This window comes from Mustela erminea, chromosome 7, assembly GCF_009829155.1.
Source record: "Mustela erminea isolate mMusErm1 chromosome 7, mMusErm1.Pri, whole genome shotgun sequence".
Lineage (NCBI taxonomy): Eukaryota > Metazoa > Chordata > Mammalia > Carnivora > Mustelidae > Mustela > Mustela erminea.
Window position 1 is genome coordinate 111,866,379 of NC_045620.1, and position 19,954 is coordinate 111,886,332.

General features: G+C 40.2%; 1 protein-coding gene across 2 annotated transcripts in view; it reads left to right on the forward strand.

The window, feature by feature from the left end:
* Positions 1–19,954, forward strand: part of TTC27 (tetratricopeptide repeat domain 27) — a 174,353-nt gene that overhangs the window by 7,303 nt on the left and 147,096 nt on the right. For both annotated transcript variants that reach the window (XM_032352961.1, XM_032352960.1), the window contains exons 4-6: positions 1,417–1,557; positions 6,712–6,814; positions 18,876–19,040. In XM_032352961.1, coding sequence (XP_032208852.1) covers positions 1,417–1,557; positions 6,712–6,814; positions 18,876–19,040 — 409 coding nt within the window. The remainder of the gene's footprint in view (positions 1–1,416; positions 1,558–6,711; positions 6,815–18,875; positions 19,041–19,954) is intronic.

A 19,954-nucleotide genomic window follows, 5' to 3' on the forward strand; every position in this document is an offset into this window, starting at 1 on the left:
TATAAAATTGAGGTAGTTGTAATAATTTCAAAGTAGTTTTTTTTTCTTTTTAAAAAAGATTTTATTTATTTGTCAGAGAGAGAGAGAGAGATGCCCATGCAGGGGGAGCAGCAGGCAGAGCAGGCAGAGGGAGAGGGAGAAGCAGGCTCCCCGCTGAGCAGGAGCCCAATGTGGGACTCGATCTCAGGACCCTGGGATCATGACCTGAGCCCAAAGGTAGTTGCTTAACCGACTGAGCCACTCAAGCGTCCCTCACAATAGTTTCTTAATTATTGAAGTTAAAAAAAAAATTCCTTTACCCTTACTGTAGATAATGATAATCTTTATTTGCAGTTTGGTGGTTCTCTTTCATGTTAAGTCTTTATTCCTCTATTATACTCCTCAGTGATGAAGGTAGGACAGTGGATGAACCCATAGCTATTACTCTCTTGGCCATATTGAGTACTTCAACAACATACTGACAGAGGCATTATTTGGATTATTTAATTTAATCCTTACAAGAAGGATTGGGTTCTGTTATTTTATTTTATAATTAATGAGGCTTCAGGTAAAAAATTTATCTATGCCCACAAACTAATAAGAGGCAGAAAAAGAATGCTATCCTGAGTCTGTGACATTAGAGCCCATGTTCCTAGTGGGTAAGCATTCCTGCTATTTTGTGGCAGCTGTCAAAATTATATAGTATACATCTTGGAAAACATAGGGCACCAGGGTGGCTCATTCGGTTAAGTGGTGCCTTTGGCTCAGGTCACGAACCTGGGGTCCTGCGATCAAGCCCTGATCAGGCTCCTGCTCAGTGGGGAGCCTGCTTCTCACACTCCCTTTGCAAAAGTAAAAAATAAGATAAAATATAAGAAAACAGGTGCCTTGTCCACTGTAGAAAATCTCTGTTCAGCCAAGGAGTGGACTTTTCAAAGGCATCCCTTTTTTTTGTAGCCTTCTGTTCCCACTGGTCCATGCCACTCGACAAGGTCTCTGATATGTGAGACCTTGTTGGCTCTTTGGCTTAGGAATTACGGAGCAGACCTCCTTTGTAATGACATTTGCCAGCTAATGAAGCATATGTGAAGTGTGTTTAATGTAAGTACTTTAGTAGTAGAGTAATGCTTTTTATTGAGATGATACTTTGTTATAAGTAAATCTGTAAAGAATGAAGCCTCTTTGATACTAGCATTTTCTTGATTTCACGGTTCATCTAAGGTGCAGGCATATAGGTGGCCGTCTGCCAGGACAGCCCACAGTCATGGGTCCCCAGGGCCATTTATACTGTTAGGATTCTGTCCAGTGCGAATTGCTGTGTGCTGGATTGATGCCTTTGTTTCAAAGCTGAATTAATTAGAAAATATGTTACTATAAGACCTGTAAAGATTAATATTTTGTTAAATTAGGTCATCTTGGCTTATGTATTTTTTTCAGGTCAAAGGACTGGATGCAGCTGTTCTGAATCTGCTTGTTCTAGATGGTGAATCAGTCTATAGCCTGACCTCAAAGCCTATCCTGCTCTTATTAGCACGAGTTATTCTAGTGAATGTGAGACATAAACTGACAGCTGTTCAGGTAAGGAGAGACAAGAAGGCAGTTGATTCACACCCAGGCATGACTTTTGTGCTGGGTAGCATCACACTTCAGGAGTGATGCTGACAGTGTTTTGGTGTGTTTTCTAAGTCTTTAGGTATTTCAGTTTAAAATCTGGTGAAAATAAACAAAAACATTTTCCCTTTGTGAGATTCATCTAATACACAATGATATCATATTGACCCTTTTAGAGGATTCTATAGATCATGTGTGTGTGTGTGTGTGTGAATATAAATGTTCAGTACTCTTTTTTTTTTTTTAAGATTTTATTTATTTATTTGACAGAGATCACAAGTAGTCAGAGAGGCAGGCAGAGAAAGAGGGGGAAGCAGGCTCCCCGCTGATCAGAGAGACTGATGTGAGCTTGATCCCAGGACCCCGAGATCGTGACCCAAGCTAAAGGCAGAGGCTTTAACCCACTGAGCCACCCAGGTGCCCCAAATGTTCAGTGCTCTTACAGTGGATTGTAATTACTGTTTCCTGGCTTACATCCTACCTTGGTTCATTATTTGGGTTGGATTTAGTGGAGCATTTGTTCAATGTCTGTTATATCATTTCTTTTTTTTTTTTAAAGATTTTATTTATTTATCAGAGAGAGAGAGAGGAGGAGAGAGCGAGCACAGGCAGACAGAATGGCAGGCAGAGGCTGAGGGAGAAGCAGGCTCCCTGCTGAGCAAGGAGCCCGATGTGGGACTCGATCCCAGGACGCTGGGATCATGACCTGAGCCGAAGGCAGCTGCTTAACCAACTGAGCCACCCAGGCGTCCCCTGTTACATCATTTCTTAAAGATTATTCATTTAGGGGTACCTGGGTGGCTCAGTGGGTTAAAGCCTCTGCCTTTGGCTCAGGTCATGATACCAGGGTCCTGGGATCGAGCCCCGCATCAGGCTCTCTGCTCAGTGGGGAGCCTGCTTCCTCCTCTCTCTCTGCCTGCCTCTCTGCCTACTTGTGATCTCTGTCTGTCAAATAAATAAATAAAATCTTTTTTTTTTTTTTTAAAAGCTTATTCATTTATTTAGAGAGAGAAAGCCTGTTCGTGCGCACACACATATGAGCAGGGGGAGGGGCAGAGGGAGAGAGAGAGAGCAGCTCAAGCAGATTCCCCACTGAGTGTGGAGATCTTGATGGGGCTTGCTCTCAGGATGCTGAAATTATATACCTTTCACATGTTGCAAAATTCTCTTTTGTGTTTTTTTCAGTGGTTTTAAAGTGTAAAACTGGGGGCATCTGGGTCGCTCAGTCAGTTAAACATCTGCCTCCGGCTCAGGTCATAATCCCCCAAGTCCTAGGATCAAGTCCCGCATTGGGCTTCTTGCTCAGCAGGGAGCCTGCCTCTTCCTCTCCCTCTCCTTCTCTCCATACTTGTGTTTTCTCTTTGGCTCCCTCACTTTCCCTCTCAAATAAATAAAACCTTTTAAAAAAATCTACAAACTGTTAGTTCTTGGGGTATACAAAAATAAGGTGTAGCTGCAGACTATGGCTAGTTGACTCCCATTCTGACTTTGGTGACTTGACCCATGTTACCAGATATAATCTAAATTTTATAGGAAACCTCCCAATTTCTAAGTATGGGCTGAAAAATTTTGAGAAACACAGTTTTCAGCTGGCAGAATATAGACTTGGTCTGTACTGTATAAGGGCTTATTTTCCTAAATATTTCAGTTTAGACAAAAGGTGAAGAGGCAAGTTTTGCCTCTGTTGCTGACTGTCATGAAAGCCCGAGGAATTGGAATTACTTTTACTAGAAGGGGTTTTACTAGATGAGGTTCAATGTCAGGTAGACATAAGGTCTTATCCTTGATTTTTTAGCCATGTTTGCTTGAATTAGAAAATTTTTCTGGAGTTGATCTGACTGATATGTTCTCTTACAGAATGACTAGTACTTGGCTCTAAATCAGGTATCACCAAGGCACAGAGCTGCCAAGTGGCATTATTTTCTTTCTAGTGAGACTAGAGTCATTAATCAGCGAGTGAGACAGTTTTAAATTTTGTTGGTGGAAAACTTTCATCTAAAATTTTGATAAGCATTATTTTTTAAGGATTTTGTTTATTTATTTATTTATTTATTTATTTATTTTGAGATAGAGAGAGTGCACTTGAGCAGGAGTGGAGGGAGAGAGCTAAGCAGACCCTGCTCTGAGCACAGAGCCCAAAGCAGGGCTCGATCCTGCGACCCTGAGACCATGACCTGAGCCGAAATCAAGAGTCAGACACTTAAGCAACTGAGCCACCCAGGCGCTCTGTTAAGCATTTTTTAAAAAAAGATATGTGTAGTGTCAACTTAGGAGAACAAGTGGGTATGCTAACTGCTGGTTGTAAATGTCCTACATGGTAGGGATGGAGAGACAAGGTACTTGAATTGCTTGGCAGACAGTAAACAACTTCTGAGCTGGGCTTACAACCCTGTTTTCTTGTTACACGTCATCATGCCAAGATTGCTTTGAATTGAAATCTTGCCTTTCAGTGAAGTCACAAAAGTTCTTTTTTTCTTTGGATCTGTAATATGTCATTTTCTAAATGATGATATAAAAATGACTTCTTTGATAAGTGAAATTAAAATGAAAGAAGTATCCTTCCTCTATCCAAGTTAATTTTAACCTTTTAAAGTTAGCTTTGAGTAGGCTTACTTGTAAACCATGTATCAAGTTGTTCATTATGATATTTTTGTGGAACCATAAAAGAAGGTGATTTTTGCCCAGTCCTCTAATCTGTGATATATAGGTTAGTATGAGTAGGATGTAAATGTTGAGTAAAAAGAGTCTTGGCTTTGAAATCAGACCAGAGTTTGTCTGGCTCAGCTGCTATAATAACTGGGTGACGTTATGCTATTTAATTTCCCTGGAATATCAGTTTTCTTATTTACAATTATTTTAAAAATGGAGGGCGCCTGATTGTCTCACTTGGTAGATCATGCGACTCTTGATCTTGGGACTGTGAGTTCAAGCCCAGTTGGGTGTAAGAGATTACTTAAAAATAAAACAATGGAATAAGCTAACAAACTTTTTTGGGTGCCTTTTTAGTACACTTATGCTTCCTGCCTTCTAGGAGGTTATTGACTAGTGACTTTCTAATCAGAACATTCTGTAATAAGTGCTAAAATCAGGGGACAGGATCTAGAAACTAGAGCAAGGCTTCAAGTTACTTTTTTATTAAAGTGTCAGATTTTCTATTAAGCAGTTCTTGGCAAATAGATAAGGGCCCTTTTATTTTCTGACAGAAAAATAGGCTATGCTTTCTCTATCTTTTTCACACTCTTCTTCCCCCTAGGTAGAGATTTTGGCTTAAGAGTTAATGTATAGATCTGCTGTTTAAAGGTTCAGTATCTGATTATATATATATATATATATATTTTTTTTTTTCCCTTAAGGTTTATTTATTTGCTTGAAAGCAAGAGTGCATGAACAGGGGGAGGGACATGGAGAGGGAGGGAAAGCAGACTCCCCGATGAGTGGGGAGCCTCATGCGGGGCTTGATCCCACAACCCTGAGATGCCGACCAGAGCCGAAACCGAAGAGTCAGACACTTAACCAGCTGAGCCACCCAGCTGCCCCGATGTATGTTTTATTTATTGATTGATTTGTCAGAGAGAGAGAGAGAGCGCGCACAAGCAGGCAGAGATGATGTATGTTTTCTTAAAAGGGCAATCTCTGACTGGCTCTAACTTCCCATGTCTAGAAAGGGAAAGTGTTTGCTGCCAAACCTGAGTCTCTTGTTGCTGGGGCGGAGAATGGCACCGAGGCAGCAGAGGACAGACTTGCTGTTTCCTGTATGGGCTTCTATATTGGCTTGTTGCTAGGTAGTTTTTTGTTTGTTTGTTTGTTGTTTTTAATAAGGATCATTTTTTTTTTTTAAGATTTTATTTTTATTTAGAGAGAGCGTGCAGGTGAGCAGGAGGGAGGGCAGAGGGAGAGGGAGAGAGGGATTGTCCAGCAGACTCTGTGTTGAAAGCGTGGAGCCCAATGTAGGGCTCCATCTCACAACCCCGAGATCAGGACCTGAGCTGAAACCAAAAGTCAGATGCTTAACTGAGCCATCCAGGATCAAGTATTTTATTTTATTTTATTAAAGATTTTATTTATTTATTTGACAGAGAGAGAGCACAAGCAGGGGAATGTTAGGCAGAAGGAGAGGGAGAAGCAGCTTCGCACTGAGCAAGGAGTTGAATGTCTTGATCCCAGGACAACCATAACCTGATACTTAACTGACTAAGCCACCCAGTCACTTCCCCCCTTTTTTAAAAAACTGTGATAAGGTAAGAACAGCATCAGACAATAGAGAAAAACCTACTGTAACCTCAGCGTATGCATTAGTCAGGACAATGTATAAAATGTAGTCTCTGTCGTCAGAAATGTTGGAGTCAGGGGGAGTTAAACTCTTGAATCACAAGCTCTGTCCAATGTGGTGCTGACTTCCAGGAACAGTGTACAAGTTCCGAGAAGTGAGACACCAATGTGTGCCACCCTCATGAGAGAAGTCTTCATGGGAGGTTTTCACAAGGATGTGGAAGGGATTGTCTTAGTTTTGGAAAATATTTGAATCCAAGGTAATTCTTACAGTGTGGTTTGTGCAAAATACTGCTTGGAGCAGGATAGAGAGATGAGCAGGACGTGACTTCTTGTCTTACTGAGTAGATGGTGGACAACACTGAAAGCTGACCTCCCTGAACGCAGCGGGATGTGTTTGCACTGGTACAGACAGTGTGCTAGAATTTCAGGGAAGGGAAAAAATAAGCACCCGTCCCCGGCCCCTTGTCCACTCTGCCTCCCGGAGGAGCCGCTGTGTGGGTTACGGCACTGAGGGGGTGCCACAGTGGACGGCTGGTGAGAATGGCAGACATTTTAAAGAAAGAGATAGTAAGTTCTAAATGGCAACAGGAAGCCCAGCTGGCTAGAAACAGAGACTCTGAGAGGATGGACGAGGCGGGTTATTCTTGCGGAAGAGGGAGAAGCGGATTTGGGTATTACTACTGAAGACCTAACAGTGGATGGGTATGTTTGTTGAAGAGCAAGTTTAATTTCACAGATGTTAAAAAATATATATGTTAAAAAAATTCTAAACACTAATGGCAGTTAATGTAAAAATCATTTTTCAAAAAGGCTTTTATTTTCAACTTACGTGGTACTTTCTTTCCCTAGAGTTTGCCATGGTGGACGCTAAGATGTGTGAGTGTTCACCAGCAGTTACTGGAGGAGCGCTCCCCGCAGCTCTCTGCTCTTGCTGGAGACTGTATTGAGGAAGGTATGGAGCAGACTTTGTCAGATGCCGGCACGCAGCTCCGGGCTCATTTCTCAGCTGAGACAGTCCTTTTCAGTTTGGGTCTTTTTTTTTTTTTTTTTTTTTTTTAATAGGTCATAGTAGCTTTCTGGTTGAGGTTGTTTCTTTTTCCCCCCTATATTTCTGGGTGTGGAATATCACAAATTATTAGGGTGTCAGATTATAGAATTTCTTTTTGCCTTTGAATTTTAGAAGAGGTAATCACTGTCATTTATATTACCTATGCAGAAAATGGTTTGTTCCATGCAGGTTGCCATGATTCTATCACAAATTGCTTTAAAGTATTTTAGTATTTTCTTTGTTCTTTAATCTGAGAAACCTCTTTGGAAACAAATGTAAACTTTCTTTATTTTAAAAAAAAATTCCTTAACTTTCCTCACCTTCTCTTTTTGAATCATGTACAGATGTTTGTTTTATTTAAGATTACAATGTTTATGTATTTCTCTCTTAGAACAAAAAAAATTGAGAAATTAATTTTAACCAACTTACCTTGCTTAGTCATATTTATTACGGCACAAACTAACATCCTCTGTAGTGTATTCTGGCCTAGCTTCTTACTACATAGATGTTCCTTTCAAGGAAACAGACTCCAGTTGGAGTAAACTGTGCCAAAATAATTACATGCAGAGTAGACAATTACTTACCCGCTGTCCTTTTGAGCACATGAAGAAAGCCTTTGTTTTTTTTAACATTTGGCAGAAACTACATTTTACTAAGGATGACAATAGGTAGAGAGGTATTCTTACATTTTATAATATTTTTCATTATATGTAATATACATATATAAAAGTACCTAAAATGTAAATGAAAGTGTAAACCACACACCTTCCCATCGGTGCCTTCCCCAGCCTTTGTTACCGATGCCGCTTACATTTCCTAGGGAGGCATTTTGAAAAGAGGGAAAAATCTTGGGTACCTTGACACTTGGTTTCCCTGGGGTTTTGGAATGATTATTCTTAGCAAAAGTTGCAAAACAAAGAAAAACAGAAACATGTTCCATTGCAGTGAAGAAGCAGTTAAACACAGATGAACTTGGACTTGGTAATGAACTTCTGTTACAGAGAAGGAGTTTGACCTTAGATGTCTGGTTCCAAAGCCCATATTCCTTTCACGTAGCGAGAGCATGTATGGCGTGAGTGTGTGTACTTGTGCATGTGTGTGTATAGTGCTCCCCCTTACCCAGGATTTTGATTCCTCTGGTTTCATTACCTGCAGTCATCTGTGGTCTGGAAGCAGATAATCCTCCTTCTGACCTATTGTCACAAGGTCAGTAGAAGCCTTTTGCCAAATCACGATGTCTGTGTCATTCCCCTCACTTCTTATCACATGGGCATTTTATCATCTCACATCATCGCAATAAAGGTGAGTAGAGTACAGTAAGGGATTTTGAGACCGAGAAAAAGTGTAGTATGTATAGGGTTCATACCAGTGTGGTTTCATGTATCCGCTGGGGTCATGGGACGTATCCCCCAGGGATAAAGGGGAATGCGGGGGAGGGAGTCGTTTGCATCCCTCTGGGTAGAGGAGCAGTGCTCTCTATTTAATGGAGTAGACATTCACGAAAGCATAAATCAGCTCTTAACATGTGTGCATGTGTCCTTGCAAGAGGCTCCCATACTGTTCTTTAATCTGTTTCCTTCGAGGTACATCTGTGTAGTGAAAAACTGGGCTGGATACACAGGAGAGGACATTAGTTTGTGTAGTAATAAATACTACTAAGCTCGGTAATTTGGTTGAAATTAATTTCTCACTTTTTTTCTCTTCTACGGTAGAAATACTCAAGCATATGCTAACCTTAGATGAAATGAACATTGGTACGTGATTCAAAAAGGGAAAGTAAGGAAAATATTCTTCAGTGAGTACAGGAATTGATTCATTTATATTATGTTTTGCCAAGACTTAGACCATTTATGTTCTTTTAGGATTTTTAGGTAATGCAAGGCTGTGGAATAAGTAAGGACGTGTTCAGATCTTGCACATATATATATTCTGCTAGGGAATTTAAACCTGACATGTGATAGATTAGTTGTTTTATTACATATGAGGAGTTAACTTTTTCTTTTTCTTTTTTTTTTTTTTTTAATATTTTATTTATTTATTTGACAGACAGAGATCACAAGTAGGCAGAGAGGCAGGCAGAGAGAGAGAGAGAGAGGGAAGCAGGCTTCCTGCCGAGCAGAGAGCCCGACGCGGGGCTCGATCCCACGACTCTGGGATCATGACCCGAGCCGAAGGCAGAGGCTAAACCCACTGAGCCACCCAGGCGCCCCAGGAGTTAACTTTTTCTATACGATGATGTTTCTTTTTTTTTTTTTTTTTTTTTTTTATATTTTTATTTATTTGTTAGAGAGAGAGAGAGAGAGAGATACAGAGCGCAAGCACAGGCAGACAGAGTGGCAGGCTAGAGGCAGAGGGAGAAGCAGGCTCCCTGCCGAGCAAGGAGCCCGATGTGGGACTCGATCCCAGGATACTGGGATCATGACCTGAGCCGAAGGCAGCCGTTTAACCAACTGAGCCACCCAGGCGTCCCTATACGATGATGTTTCTTAAGTAACAGAACTGAAAAACATTCTATCCTCCTCTCCTACAATAGTCTTTGGTTTAATGCTTTTGGATATAAAAGATTTTTATGAGTGAATTTAGCCCTCTAAACCATCTTTGTTTTCACTAAGACTGTAGATTCTCTAGGCTGTGAGTTTCTTGTGAGCTGTTTTTTTTTTTTTAACTTTTTTCTGCTTAGCATAGTGCCTAGAAAATAGTAAATATTTAGTACATATTTGTTGAATAAAGACAGCTAAGGTTTATTGAGGCCTTTCTACATGTACTTTTAGGGAAGAAGTTTTAGAACTTCCTCTCTTTGTCCTTCATCTCAGTAGCAACAACTTGTATCTGACTTAATTTCTATAGAAGAGTTTTTCAAGAGTGGAATATTATACAGGAGTTCAGACAAAATTGACCCCACTTGGGTGCTGTATGGACTTTGAATCTCTCCTAATAGCATTGCCTAGGGGTGGAGTGCTCTTCCAAATGAAATATGGAGTGAACCTTGGAGAAAATAAAGACCTGATAAGTAGACGTGTTGTCTTCTCTAGTAAAATGAAGCCTGTGTAGCCTGTGTCTCCCCCATTAGTGCTGTTGCATATTTTTGAAATGATGTGGGAGATGCGTCGTAAATGAACTTCGTATAGAGGAGGAAGAAGAGTGAGGATGAGCTTCTGGTTCATGAAATTGGGTGAAGTTTTGAAAATCAAGGATGACTTGAACATCACCGATAGTAATGGGGGAAAAGTTGCCTTTTCCAGAGGATAGTGAAAGCATTTGGAATAAGATGACATCATAATTCAGCCCATGGTTTGATTTTGCAGAAAGGTAGTTACATTATACTGCTTAGGATATTATAGTTTCCTATGCTTTATTATACTTTTATGGAAAATTGGTAAGTGAACAAAAAAACAGGGTGTCATTGGGAGTTGTTTTTTTCCTTCATAGGAAATCAGATTTGATACTTTTGCTATCGGGAGAGTCACATTTCTTTCCTTAATCTCATATTATATAAATTTGCATTTATTTCTTCATTTTTACCACATTTCGGTGACGAATGTCTGTAACTATTAGTTATTAAGAAAAGGAAAAAAATACCCTTCCTTATATGCCATTTTAAAAGAGAAGAATAGTGTGGTGTGTTTTAGAGAGAATTCTGTTCTGCGGGGTAAAATTAGGTTTCCAAATAGAAAGAGTTAACTAAGATCTGGAAAATCTGACTCTTAAGTGACTCATTCCCCAAGTGGTCTTGATTCTTTTCTGTATTATATTTCAGCATATCATTTACTTTGCTTACAACTAAGCATTTTTTATGTTGCTGTTCTAGGCTAATCAACGACATTTTTCATTTTATCTAGTCATAAATTGGCCCATTTTAGCTATGTTTAGGTAGGCCTGCAGATAGTCTTAAACTGCAATGTTTCATAAACAATTTTATTAAAAAAAAAAAAGTTTTGTTCTGGGATTTGGCCCAAATGTTGACCAAGCCGTCACTTATAACTGAAATATTGCTCAGTGTCCAGAGAAGGATATTATATTTGAAATGTTGCCCTTGAAGGATCATGAAAAAGTTGGCAGGACTTTTTTCAGTCCATGAAACAAAAGCGAGGACTTCATGAACAACAGTGATCTTTATGTTTTTGTCCAGGAATGTGCCATCAGCACAATGTAATGGAACAGAGCCCATCAGAATGTCAGCATAACATTGCTGGACTGATCACATCTATGAGAGGAGTGAGTTAGAGCCTCACAAAGTACGCTCCCCAGTGTGACTGAGGTACTCTTTTGGATGTCACACCAGGGAAAACGAGATTCTCTGAAAGGCTGCGTAGGTGCTCACACAGCCATGTAGCATGGGAGCCGACACTGCAGATGTATCCCATACAACACACGAGATGTCATACCACAGCGTCACTGTTTGAAGATGAGCTTACGGAGAAGTCTGTGTAGGGTGAGCGGGTCGAGAGGCTTTGTCCGACAGTTCTGCTGTAACATTGACAGGCAGCTCTGTGACTCTAGGGTTGAATTGTTTCCACATGAAAAGAGCTGATCAAGAGATCAGTCTCGGGGCGCCTGGGTGACTCAGTGGGTTAAGCCTCTGCGTTCGGCTCAGGTCATGATCCCAGGGTTCTGGGATCAAACCTTAACATCGGGCTGTCTCCTCTGCAGGGAGCCTGAAACAAAAGGAGGACCTCTCTCTCTGCCTGCCTCTCTGCCTACTTGTGATCTCTGTCTGTCAAATAAATAAATAAAATCTTAAAAAAAAGAGAGATTAGTTTCTTGGTGACTGATTTTTATTTTTATTATTATCATTTTTTTATTCTTTTAAAGATTTTATTTATTTGTTTAGTTGACAGAGAGAGACATAGCAAGAGAGGGGGCACAAGCAGGAGGAGTGGGAGAGGGAGTAGCAGGCTCCCTGATGAGCAAGGAGCCCGATGTGGGTCTCTATACCAGGATCATGACCTGAGCCGAAGGCAGACTCTTAATGACTGAGCCATTCAGGGGCTCCTGCACTAATTAAAAAGAAAAAAAATTGATACTTGGGAATGAATACATGTTATTAAATACATCAAGTATGATTAATTATAATTATTCATAGGGATTTCACTTTAACATAGCGTTAAAGTAATCTTATGAAAGGGGTTTTGGTTTAGCATACATTTTAAATGTCATGGTGACATTTGCAACCAGAAGGTCATGAATATTCATTTCCATGGAGAACCTACTGAATTATTAAAGTAGTAAATATGCATTTACTGGGTTGACATGTTCCTCTCTTTTTTAAACCCTGAGGCATCCAAAGCTCAAAACTGTGTGTTCATAGTTGACTCATTGTTTTCTATCATACTGTGCATCTAGCCAGTTCTTAAATCTTATCAGTTCTTCCCTAAGGGTCCCATGTGCAGCCTTTTCCACTCCTACAAGTCTTATCCTAGGCCCGTCCAAAATCTTTAGTTTGGAAAGTCCCTTTAGAGATTATTTTGTTCACCTAACTAACTCATTTTACAAAGAGCTGAGACTCAGATTGCCCAGGACTCAGACTTATGATCTAGAGTTTGTAACTCCAAATCCTGCCCATTCTTCTTTCCGTTACATTTCTGCAACTAGTCAGTAGGGCAGAATTCTAGTAGCTAATAATGATGATGCAGTTAACGGTTCTATAGTGCTAGCTCCATACCAAGCACTGTTATGTCTTTAAATACATTAGCTAGTTTATTTCTCACAATAACTCTATGAGATAGAACTGAAGAGTTGACAGAGGATGGTAGGGTGGTGGCTATAATGTGTGTTGGGTTTTTTTTAATGGCTTTTTTGAAGTATAATTAACCTATAGTATTTACTCATATTTTGAAATGTGCACTTGATGATGTTTTACATATGTATTCACCTGTGAAATGATCACAGTCAAGACAATTAACAGACCATGGTGTTTTAAGATCTGTCTTACAGTTTCTCCTCTGTCACTGGCTCCCTGTGTGACCTTAGGCAACTCATCTGACTTCCAAACCAGGATTCTTTCTGTGTAAAATGATCATTGAATCCTTTCCAGGTATAGAATAATGTGATTCTTCTTAGGCCAGCTTTCCACTCATCCTAATGCTATAATCCACTGGGAAGATTGTATCCAAAAGAGTTATTTCCTCTTTCCCTGGGCACTTCCCGAAATTACTTTGAGAGAGAATGCATTCCATTGTTAGGATCCATAACTGCTGCAAAGTGCTGCCTTTTATTAGTTAAAAAAAGCTGGGTGGGGCGCCTGGGTGGCTCAGTCGGTTAAGTGGCTGCTTTCAGCTCAGGACATGATCCCAGGGTGCTGGGATTGAGCCCCGCCTCAGGCTCCTTGCTCAGCAGACAGCCTGACTCTCTCTCTCCCTATACCTGCTGTTCTGCTTACTTGTGCTCTGTCTCTCTCTCTCTGTGTCAAATAAATAAATAAATAAATAAATAAATAAATAAACTCTTTATTTTAAAGAAAAAAAAAGAGCTGTGATTTCGTCACTGAACAACTGCTAGCTGGAGAGCCGCTAGCTATCTGTGACTATTTAAATTGAAATAAAATAAAATAAATGAAATAAAAAATTCAGTTCCTCTGTTTCACGAGCCCCATTTGAAGTGCTCTGAAGCCGCAAGTAGCTAACGGCTGCCATTTTGGACAGTGCAGCGGGTGAATACTTACATCCTCAGAGAAAATTTTATTAGACATGACTACTGTTGAGCAACAGTGACTGGGTGGGTCTGTCCTTCCTTCTATCTGACCTGTCCCCCCAGTTACATAAGGCTGCTGTCACTATCACTTCATATCTCAAGGGTTGCACCTGACTTGTAGGCTCTTTCTTGACCTTCGTTCCTTCTCCCTCATCAGTACTGGATTGGTTTTTCTAGATACCGGTTTCATCATGTCATTATTTCTGATTAGGGAAGCCCTTAATGATTTCCAGTTTTACCTTTGACTTTATATTTTCCACCCAATTTCATATTTAATAAAAATTGTTTTTGGAGTGCTTGCCATGTTTCAGTCACTGTGCTAGGTGCTAGGGATATCAGTGCATGCAGGAGGCAGGGGCAGAAGTACAAGTAGAAACAAGGGTGTAAAGAGGAAGGAGTGAACCAGAGGATGTGGTTAGTTGAAGCCCGAGAGAGCAGAGAAGGCTTCATAAGGTACCTCGTGCATGAAGTGACTCTCGAAGAATGACTAAGAATTTATTAGGTGAAGTTGGAAAGGGCATATAACGTATACAAAGAGAGACACAGAGACTTGAAATGTTTTTGTGCATTTTGGAATTCTGGTAGTTCCGAATGGCCGGAGTAAGTATGAGGGTGGTTCGTATGTCAGGTGATGAGTTGAATGGTAGGTAGGAGCTAGGTCACTGGGACATAGGATTTTCATCTTGATGGTAGCCATCAAAGGGTTGTGCACTTGTGCACTCCTGGGATATTCACTGAGCACCAGCTATGATAGGCCAGTGAACAAGAACCATGTGGACCCTCTTTTGTGAGCTTTATGGAATAGAAGTGAATTGGAGCCAAATTTCTATCTGCCTTTCAAGGCCCGTCCTTTGGAAAGGTTTGTTCAACTACCCCAGCCTTACGGATTTCCCCTCTTTGGTACTTATGGTCAGTGCCACACAATCTCACATCATGGTAACCGTGTATTGAATAATGATGATGTGTCTTCCCCTCCTAGCTCTTCTTCCCCCATCCTCTCATTAGGGAAGATCAGGCTTAAACCTTGCTTTAGGATCTAGCACAATTCTAAGCATCTGTAATATTCAGTAGATGTTGATTAAAAGTCAGATGGAATAGAGGGAAATTGTTGAGATGGGGAGAGAGGCAGGAGAAGGATGGAACATTGGAGGGGCAACAGTAGGAAATCAGTTTGAGAAGTATGAAGGTCAGGGAGGAAAGGAGCTGTTTCTGTTTTTGTTTTTGTTTTTTAATTTTTATTTTTTAGAGGAAATGAGTTGGAGTTGGCTAGCACTTTCCTGTTTTGAATGATGTCACAAATCTGTGAAGGCTGGCTTATGATTACGAATTCTTAGGATACATTTTCCACCTTTTCCTAGTGCCATTTTTCTTGCTGACCTCTTCTGCACGGCCAACTTACCTCCTTTTAACCTTCAGTGAAGATACAGTTCTTTGGCTTTCAGCTTCACACGGAGTCTCCTGCTGGAGTGACCTCTCGGGGTGGTCCAGGCCTCCTCATCTTTTGTCTTTGGTGTTCCTTGCAGCCATAAAAGTGACATTCTCAGGACCTTAAGTTTTGATAGTTTGCTTTAGGGCAGAATATTGTGTCAGTAATGCTTAATTCCTGAGGTTCAGTTTTCATTTAGTTTCTGTTCTCTGAGTATTCCTTTGTTCTCAGCACAATTGGTAACATAAAAATATATTGCACATTTTATTTATTTATAAATAAATAAATTATTATATATAATAAAATATAATTTTATTTATAATTTATAATTTAATATAAATTATTTATTTATAATTAATTAATTATTATTTATATACAGACTTTGCTTTACTTGATTTATTTATATACAGACTTTGCTTACTTGATTGATAGCCTTCTGGTACCTACAGCATTTAATATAGTTGACCTTGGCTTTGTCCACACTGACTCCAAAGAATTGTACTTCGGTGTCCTCTTCTTGAGACTCTGCTTAGCTACTGCTGTTGCCCTTGTTTTGTTTTCTTTCTGGATCAGCTTGAGTACTTTCATACTTACATACTTACATTTCAACTTTTATATAAAATCTTATTTTAATTCCTTCTCGGACAATTCTTCAGTGGATTTTTAGCTTTGCATAATTATACCTGTGAGGGAGCCGGTATCTTAAAGTCACCATCGTTAATCCTCCTACTCCAGCATCACATGATCTACATTTGCTAGTTAACAAAAAACGTCCAAGGCCCCCACAGCAGATCCTAATGAGCCATATAATATCAGGTCCCATGCACAGGGAATGTTTTTGGCACCTGAAATTCCTGGGAGCTTAAAGGGCTTTCCCTAGTGGTGCCTGGGTGGCTCAGTCGCTTAAGTGTAGGAATCTTGGCTTGGGCGCAAGTAATAATCTCAGCGTTGAGAGACTGAGCCCCACTGTGGGCTTCGGGCTTAGCACAGAGTCAGTTTGTCCCTTTCCCTGCCGCTTGTCGCCACCCCTCCCTCCCTCGTGCATGTGTGTGCACTCTCTCAAATAAATAAATGAATGTAGTCTTTATTTTTTTAAAAGCCTTTATTTATTTGGGAGAGGAAGAAAGCACAAGTTGGGGGAGAGGGAGAAACAGACTTCCCACTGAGCAGGGAGCCCCATCCAGGATCCTGGATTCCAGGATCCTGAGATCATGACCTTAGCTGAAGGTAGATATTTAACCGACTGAGCCGCTCTGGCACCCCATGAATAAAATATTAAAAATAGATAAATAAATAAATAAATAAATAAATAAACAAAGGGCTTCCCCTTAACAGGCTCACCAGGCTTCAGTGTTGTAGCCATGGGCTCCACTGGGTGCCTGGGGCCTGTCTGGCCTGTGCTATATATTAAATGTTTCAAATCCAGACTTTAAATCCAGCTTTTTTTTTTTTTTTTAAAGATTTATTTATTTATTTGAGAGAGAGAGAAAGAGGGAGAGAGCGCGCATCAGTTGAAGGGGTAGAGGGAGAGAGAATCTCAGTTGATTCCCCGCTGAGCTCGGAGCCCTACGTGGGGCTCGATCTCACTCTTGACATCAGGACCTGAGCTGAAGCCAAGAGTCAGATGCTTAACTGACTGAGCCTCCCAGGTGCCCCTAGATCCAGCCTTTTAAAGGTGTTTTTATTGGAAAAGTAATTTGATGTGCTGTGGGAATTTAAAGATTAATTATTAAAAAAAGAAGATTAGGACTCCTCTTCCTATTTTATTTAACAACATTTGACCCCTGTACGCATAAGATATAGAAGAAACAGAAGTACAAGCTCAAAGCCAATTAATTATACAAATACACACACATACACACACAGGTAGGTAGGTAGATGGGTAGGAGGGGAGATTTGGATACCGAGAGCCAGCTTTGGGCATTTATGTCCCTTATTTATGTGTTATTAAGACTATAAATTTGATAGCCTTCCCTAGGCTTATATGAGGTATCACAACATCAGAAGTCTACTTAAATGCAGAAACAGCCTTTCTGTGTTCATTGAGAGATTTTAAAAAACCTTGGCCAAGCTTCACATCCCTTGGTACATGTTTGTATCCCAGAACCTTACTTTACTGTCATCGATGACTAAAAAGAACTGTGGTTGTGAACTGTGCTAACATGATAGAAGGTTACTATATTTCTGAGAAAAGTGACTAGACACTCAGGAGTAATGGGCAGTCAAAGAGAAAGAAGGTTAATTAAAAGCACTAAGAGCACTGAACATTATCCGTTCCAGCTTTTCTTGAGTTTGGTTTGTGTGGAGATCTACTGAAGGAGTTTCATTGTAAGAAGTTCATACTTAGATACCTGTCTGCCTTTTGAAGTAAGACCTGTACATCTTGACTTACCCTGAGTCCAGAGAATCTCTTCAAAGGGCTGGCAGCATATCAAAAACCACTTTTTTTTAAAGTAGGCTCTATGCCCAGTGTGGGGCCCAGTGTGGGGCTTGAACTCATGACCCTGAGACCTGAGCTGGGATCAAGAGTTGGATGCTTAACTGACTGAACCATCCAGGTGCCCAAGAAAAACACTTTCTTTTTCAGACTCATTTTAATTTCAGTTCAGAAGAAAATAAAGGATATCTATTTCATAGCTGTGTTTCTGTCAGATAACTAGATGATGAAGGGGATTGGGTTGTGTAATAGCCCCTCTACACACTTGTCCTCTGCCAACTCCCTTCTCGCCCCCATTCTCCCAATAAGCATCGATTCAAATTCTGGCTTTGCCACTTAGCAACTGAGGTGACTAGCGATCTGAGTTCAGATTTCTAATGAATCAGATGGGGATAGTGTCAGCCTCAAAGACATCATTGTGAGCATTGTAGCACAGTGTGTAAAAGAGCTCATGCCAGGCAGAATGGGCATTACGTGCCTACCCTCCCCTTTCAGCTCGAATGGAAGAGAATGGAAGTGCGTTTTCTGTACTTCTTATGCATTAGTTCTTTAACAATTTTAGAAAATTAGTTCTTTAACAATTTTAGAAAGTCTTTTTTAATTGAAGTATAATGAACATACACTGTTGTATTACTTTCACATTATGCATTAATTCTTGTGGACTGCTGTGTGAAATGCTGACTGACCTATTACGGGAAGCATTTTTGCAGGATAGTTGGTCAGGGATATTGTCGAGGTATGGACCGGGTGGCCTGTGGATGCCCCCTGCAAGTTGGTGTGTGTCAACAAGCCTGTTACCTATAATTAATTTTGACACTCATTTCATTTCAGACACTGTGTTATCAGGTTATATTATCCTCCTGTCGTTTCAGCTCAGATACTTAGAGAACTCAGAATCTGACTGCTAAAGCAATGTTCATTCTATATTGGGTATTCATAGGGTCATATATATCTTTGTTTCTCTGTTGAAGGGAGGACTTATGAGGGAAGCCGTAAACTGATCTCTTCCTAAGGTTTTCTGGAGTGTTTCACTCTTTAGAGATTCACTTGGCACTTTGCATATTTTCACCTTGTGTTGTTGTATTTTTTCATTGCACCGTTAAAGGAGCACTCTGAAATTAGAGCAGGTTTATGAATTGTGTTTCCTAGAATTGTGTGGAGTAAAGGAGGGCCGTATGTCATGTCCTTAGGTCTTTGCTTGGAACATGCGAGAGCTCAAAGAACGCTGGCTGTGAGCCGTGGTTGTACTGATGTCCCTCATCCTCCAGATTTACAGTCTTTAAGAGCAGGGACTATGCAATGTATATACTTCACGTACTGCGGACTCAACGTTTTCCTCAGTTGCTCGTTTTACTTAAGCATAGATTTTCATTTTCATCCTAGTTTTTAATGCTTCATCTTATGTCTTGCAGTGACGAAACTAGAAGATCTGTTCGTAGGCGCTTCCGGTCAGCATTTGGCTATTCAATTCCATCTGGAGTGTGCATATATATTTTTATATTATTACGAATACACAAAAGCAAAAGATCAGTTCAGCATTGCTAAAGATATCAGCAAATTACAAGTTGATTTGACAGGTAAGACTTGTTACCTTTTGTGGATGATTGACTTATTTTTATGATAAAACTAATAGAGACGTTGGCAGTATGACTACTGTTTGGTTGTACTTGATTTTTTTCTTTTCTGTTCTTTGCTTTGTAAAAATCAGTGTTAAAGATTTTATTTTAAAAATTGACAGTATTAGAACAAGCCTGAAATGAACTATTTTCTTTATTCCCAGAGATTCCCCTTTATTTTCCAGTCTGGTAAGCCATGTGTTATCGATACACATAGAGCGTCCAGACAGTGCACAAATTTAACTTTCTTTTTTTTTCTAAAGCAAGCTCTGTGCCCAGTGTAGGATTTGAACTCAAGACCCAGAGATCGAGAGTTGCATTTTCTACTGACTGAGCCAACTAGGTGCCCCCACAAATGAACTTTCGACCATTTGTTTATGGGTGTGGGTTTCCTTACCCACATGTACATTGCCCTTTCTTGTAAATACCCACCTATGGCTTCCATCTGCTTTCTTTGTCTTCAGAACACAAAATGTCAACTGTTTTAGATTCAATGCCTTAGAATGCTGGCATATTGTTGGCACTCAGACATTTGTTGGTCGAAGAAATAAGTTACAGAATTTCTCCAAGAACCTCTGTATTTCTTCCAAATACAAAATAAGAAACATTGGTCGCTTTTCACGTCTTGCTCTATCCCTGGGGTCTTACAGTATCATTGACATTCAGTACGATTACCTTCATAACAGTCGACAGCGTCAGTTCGAGCACACCACTCTTACCTCTTGAACCTGAGCTCAGCATTCCAGGCTGTGTCTGTAAAGGTTAAAGTGATTGAACCTATTTGTCCTTCCTGGACTCGGTCTGGATTATCTCTAAGGTCCATTCTTCCCCCCTAAATTCTGTGCTTCTTATTGAGCTGGTCTTGTCAGTAAAAT